Source organism: Giraffa tippelskirchi, chromosome 9, assembly GCF_054371585.1.
Source record: "Giraffa tippelskirchi isolate mGirTip1 chromosome 9, T2T-mGirTip1v1.2.pri, whole genome shotgun sequence".
In the NCBI taxonomy this organism is placed as follows: Eukaryota; Metazoa; Chordata; class Mammalia; order Artiodactyla; family Giraffidae; genus Giraffa; species Giraffa tippelskirchi.
Window position 1 is genome coordinate 28,706,636 of NC_137283.1, and position 6,000 is coordinate 28,712,635.

The following is a 6,000-nucleotide window of genomic DNA, read 5'->3' on the forward strand; positions in this document are numbered from 1 at the left end:
ATGTGATAGAATTGTTTAGGCCACAGAGGTAATTAGGCCATCAGTGGTTAGGCAAGTTTTTAGGGCAGTGGCAGTAACCAGGTAAGACAATGCAAGGGTGAATCATCACTTCGATGTTGCAGTGACTGGGGAGCAGGGGGAGAAAAAGGCCAAACAGAGAGGGGAATATGCAGCTCCCTGAACAGACACTCTAAGTGTAGACACCATTGTGAAATTTGCGACTTAGGCTATGGATCTTAGTAGAAATGCATATTTTAATAGTATAAATTATCATTCAAAAATTCAAAGGTTATTCAAATTGGAATTGGAAAAAACAAGCAGTTCTCTTTATTTGTATGAAGCAGGCAGTCCTTTACTCAGTAGAGTTATATACCATCCACTGCAGAATTGACTTGGAAAAAGGAATTTTGTGCAGAAATGTTCTTCATAGCTGGGTGAAGAACAATGATCCAGTGAGTCAGATCACAAACAGCCAACTCGACGCTTTTCCTCTGTCTTGTTAAAGTAGGATCCTGGTATTAGTATTCAGGAGCCACTTGAAGTGGTAGATTTTCTGTGAACAAAGAAACCTAATGAATTTGGGCCAGGCCTCCAGCCGGGTGGCCGAGAGTCAGGCTGTTGATAAAAGTTCTCTGTGCATTGGATACAGATTGGTCATTTGACTAAGAAACTGAAATGAAGAAAGACCTCCTCCCCCGCCACCCCCCAAATTCTGTTAGGTTCTTCAGAGCAGCTGAATGACAAATGTCTTCTGATGTGAGAATTGTTTAGAGCCAAGGTTGGCAAACTGCACTGTCAAACCAAATCTGCCACCTTCCCACCTGTTTTTGTATGGGCTACAGCTGAGAATGGCTTTCACATTTTTCACTGGTTGGAAAAAAAATCAAAAGAAGAACTACATTTTGTAACATATGAACGTTCTATGAAATCCACATTTCATATACATATGTATATGTGTATACAAAACGTATTGGCACCTAGCAATGCCCATTTGCGTTACATATCATCTGTGGCTGCTTTCATGTTACAAGGGCAGAGTTAATAGTTGAGACAGGGACCCTGTGACCCACAGAGCCTAAGATGTGTATTCTCTGCCCTCTTCCAGAAAGAAGTTTGCTGATTCCTGGCTTTGAGCTTTTCTGTATTCCCTTTCAGCCAAAGCTCACCTAAGGCCCGCAGAACTTTCTCTGTTTCTCAGAATGCTCCCCATTCTGAATGTTCTGTTCTATCTCCGTAACCCATCAGGATTGCAGTGTCTCAACAGTGACTGCTCCAAGCTGTCCCTCACACTTAGGAGTAATAAAAATCTGCAGACAGTCCCTTTCTCCTGACTTAATCATTTGGTGCCCAGCGTCGCTAAGAGATCTGTGGCTCCCCACCTTGATCCAGCAATAACAATATATTTTATTGCAGAGCAGGCCATGTTTTCTTTAACGTCTATCCTAAAAGTCTTTCTTAAAAAGAATAAAATAAAAACATAAAAAGGGAAATATTTCAAAGTAATGCATATGAGAAATGTTCAGTTACATCACCTCAGATTCCTGGATGCTCATAGGAATTGGGCCAACCTGAGGTAGCCCTCAGAGCTATAAAGGGTGCTTCTCCCAGTGTTCCAAGTGAAGACCAGGTTTAGGTGAGCAACCAGGATAATCCCGAAGGGAAAATGATCCTATTCCCTGCTTCACACTGACACTTCACCCTTCACACTAGTCTGAAGAATCTAATTCATCTGAAAAATACAGACTTAGGAGGGGCTTAGGAGGTGAAATGGGCCAGCCCATGTCTGCCTTCCCAGGACTCCCTTCCTAGCAGGGAAGAGTCGGGGGGACAAGGCATGGGGAATCCTGAGTGGCCCTTGGCTATGTTCGACCTGTCACAGTAACTTTTCCTCTTGAGAGAAGAGGATCCACCCTTGCTTCATGATAATGGTTGAACCAGGTCTGGAAGATAGAATTTCAAACTTGGCCTTTTGCCTTGGAGGACATATTCTATATTTCACAGGCCTCCTTGTTCCCACTTCCAGTTTATAAAAATGTAAGTCTTTGGAAAATATTTTTGGCCGCATCGTTTTTTATTCTAGAGTTCCTATTTGTAATCAGTCATTTTACAAGCCAGACCCGTAGGGCTGAGGGGAAAAAAAAAAGGGAAAAAAACAAAAACCAAAAACCGTGACTGGGAAAAATAAAAGACCCATCCGTTTACTCAAGCTTCATTCCCCCACAGAGGGTGTTTAGAGGTGGGGGAGGCCCTCCGAGAATTGCTACCCCCTTGTGTTGTTCTCTGTTTTATTTTACTTTTTGTTTGGTTTGGTTTTTCAAGATAGGTTTGTGAATGGCCCTGTCTGGGTTCTGTGAGGCACCCCCCACCCCCAGCCCAGCATCCTGCAGGGGCCCCCGTTTTCCCTGCAGCATTTGCTCACAGCCCGGCATATCCTCCTCATCAGCTTGTCAGGATTACTCATCCTCCCCGGCCCAGCAAGAAGAAACAGGCAGCATGCCCATTGCTTGTTTATTCCCTGTTTTAATTTTCATTATTACGTTTCTCAGGAAATGCACGCCTTAGCTAACAGTTACTGGCACACAAAGGTGTTTGAGTTCTTGCCAACATTTGGGGAAACTGAATGAGATGCCTTAGAGGAGGGTTGCCCCATCCTTTGCTTAAAGTTTTCTTTCCTTTTTTTCTTTTTTGTTTTTTTTCTGTCCTTTAGCCCATGAAGAGCATCATGCTTTTGAAGGTGGACGTGGAAAACACTAATTGCACTCTGTAAAGAATTCTTTGTCCTTTGCTGATTGGTTTTGGAAACGGTCTTAACAGGAGGGCGAGTGAAGAGAAGACCTGCCGGAGCCCGATGCTGGTTCATTTAGAGTGGGTTTCTGCCCCTGCAGATTGAGCAATTAGGACTCAAAGTGGCAGGTGGGGTGGGGGGGAGGTTGTGTGGGTTTTTACTGTCACATTGCTTGCTTTTCTTTATTTTTATTTTTGGCTTTATGAATTCTCTGTTCTTTTCTCTCCAGTTTTTTTTTTTCTCTTTTAAATTCCTCATTCACTCTAATTATTGTTTTCTATACTCCCCTTTCATTGAGGCATAAGAAATCGGTTTCCCTTTAAGTAGCTGTGCTGTACCTAGTTAATGAGAATATGCATAATCGTGACAATACTGCTTTTGAAAACCACACTGTCCTCTGAGGAACACTCACTAGCTTGGTGAAACCTGTCTTTTGATTATTTGTTGTGACACATTCCTTCATACTCTGCACTGGGCATTGTGTTTTTTTTCTATCCCAGGGAAAAGAAAAACCTTACTTAATCTGATTTTGCACTGACAGCACCCACATCTTTTATTTTTCCTTTTTAATAATTTTTTTTTGTTAGAAATGAAAGGAAAATAATAGTTGGGTTGCCAAACAGGAAAACTATAATCATAGTTGAGTATCAGTATATATATCAAACTGTAAATCTTTGGACCTTCTGTGGAAGTATTTTCCAACCAGAATTTCAATTTGGCCTTTTCAAAAGAAGGCTTAGAGTGGTAGCAAAGGATTTGTCTCAGTAGGAAACCTTGTAATTTCTGATTTAAAGAGAAGGTGATATTTTAATTGTTTGAACTAACCTGCTTCGGAATTTTGGGTGTGTGTACCCATTTAGGGCTTTCCAAATCCATTCAGACACATTTTGTTAAATGATCCCCTTTTCCTGCTCATGTTGTGTGTCGTTTCCAATAATCAATCATCCTCTAACCATGGCAGCTTTCCCCTGCCTTTTTCATTTAGGAACAGAAGTTAAATCTCATTTCCAAGATGAATGTGAACATTCACAAAGTTGAACTCTGAATGCATTTTGTTCACATTAATTTTTGGAATTGTTGAGATACATCGTATTATGTTACCAAATAAATACCAGTTTTAATAGAGGGAAATGACCACCCTCTGGAACACTCAGAATGTTCCGATTTCCCTCCCTGCACTCTGCCAGGCCTCCTACTACATCTACCTGAAAAAGACAGGGCCATTTAGAAAGACTGCCTCCTGCCAGCTTTTTTCTGGAGTCAGGGGAGCCTAGGGCATGCTTATACATCTCACAGAAGGGCGGTGCACTCCAAACTTCCTTTCACCCAGGATTTTTAATTTCTCTTGTGTTCTTGACCAGCAGAGAGAGGCGGGGCTTCTTCCAACCGCCAACCTGAGTTTGTAAATAAAATTCTCCATTCACACACTTTAAAGGACTTCAAACAACATCTCTTTACAATCATTGTACCCTTCACTTGCATTACTAACCACATCAACCATAATAAAAAAATGATCATGGCTTTTTTTTTTAATGCTTTGTTTCTAAACTTGAGTTTCTCCAGTGATTTAAAAATGAGGTATAAGGATATCAGACCCATTTTCAAAAGCCTGGAACTTGTCTTTTTAAACATTGTACCAACATCCAACTTGTTTTTAAATTACTGATCAAGAATTGAAAAAAATACTCTGGGCATGAGTTTAAATTCTCTTTTATAATATAAGTATTTTTTTCTGATAGATTAGAAGAAAGAATATAATTTACTTATCTTCTTTATAATTGTCATATATATTTCCTTAAGTAAATGGATTATGAAGTATTTTTATTTTTGAACTTTATTTAAGGCATTGTGATGACATGTTCAAGTTTTGCATGTATGCAGCTTTTGAAGAAAAAAAATAAAAGGAACAGGAATGTTAGGCTCCCATTAATGTTTTCTAGTTTCTATTGTTTATGATCACGAAACATGGCTTAACACATGAAGTACATTTTTCTGTCCCAGAGAACGTGTGCAACTCTTTCTGACTCTGGAAAATACCAACTGTGAGAAGGATTTAATTTGCCTAAGTTAAGAACCTATCATCTAAATTACTCTGAGAGAGGATTTTGTCAGATTTTGCTTTGGAAATTGTTTTAATTGAATATTTAGTTCATAAGGGACAGTATATGAACTAAGCTGATTTAATCAGTTTAAAAACCTCTCATTACCTTTTTGAATTAAAGAAGCTAATACTCTTTTGATGTACAAGGAACTGTGTTGTGGGGCATGTGACTTCTGTGTTAGGGTAGTGTCCCCTCCTTGGCCGCAGCTGGGGAGAATGGGCAGTCCCAGCAGAAGCCCCGTGTCTTCCAGCCAAGTCTTTGCAGGTGTAGCCTGGACTCTGTGTAGAGTCATCCACAGTCCCTCCTGTTCAGTTGAGGACGGATAATACCTGTTGAAAGTAACTTGTCTGTATTTCGGTTTTCTTTTGTAAGTGCTTTCTGAATGCTGACTTCATTTTGATATTTCCTCCTCCCTCCTCCACCTTTTCCGCATTTCTAAAGTGAGGGTATAGTTTACAGAGAATATGTCCATTTAATATCATGTACCTATTTAAATTTAATCATAGGATGTAGGTGACGGAGAAAAATATGGAAAGGAAAACACAGTTCCGGTAAACTTGGAGTTTAACTTGACTCTGATATTCTCCATTCTCTTGAATTTAGCTGATGTCTACATCCTACATATGGCCACAAGACTATACTTGAAAGAAACTTTGAGTATTATTGGGTCTGCTTGACGTAATGTATAACCTACCAACAGAGATTGTCTTTCGTGCAAGGACAGGGGACTAGCCAGTGTGATGCAGCTGAGCTTTGAAGTCTGAGGGCTAAATCCCAGTCCAAGTTTCCTTAAACATGGAACACCCTCTAACCCCAAAGCAAGTCACCCCAATCGTGCACTAAATATCTGATCCAATCTGGCCATTGATACACATGTACATAATCAGATGCCCTTGTTATAAACAGCTCACATTCTCTCCCGAAGCAGTGTCAAGGTGTGGTGTTCTAAAATAACTTTATTATTCCAGGAGGTGGGACTTTGCGATAAGATGCCCAACTCCAAGAGGATCCCAACTTTTGTACTTACTTGAAACTGACAACATTTAGATTGATCACATGGTGGCGCTGCCTTCCAGCCAACGGTCCTGGCTCAGCAGCATAATGTATCCAGCT

The 6,000-nt window shown here is 40.4% G+C and overlaps 1 protein-coding gene across 1 annotated transcript in view; it reads left to right on the forward strand.

Moving 5' to 3' along the window:
- The window catches only part of EIF4E3 (eukaryotic translation initiation factor 4E family member 3), a 39,949-nt gene extending 35,238 nt beyond the window's left edge, over nt 1-4,711 (forward strand). Inside the window, exon 7 of the mRNA XM_081528381.1 lies at nt 2,708-4,711. Within this exon, the coding sequence (XP_081384507.1) occupies nt 2,708-2,754 (47 nt within the window). The 3' untranslated portion in view covers nt 2,755-4,711. The remainder of the gene's footprint in view (nt 1-2,707) is intronic.
- Nucleotides 4,712-6,000: the final 1,289 nt, after the last annotated feature.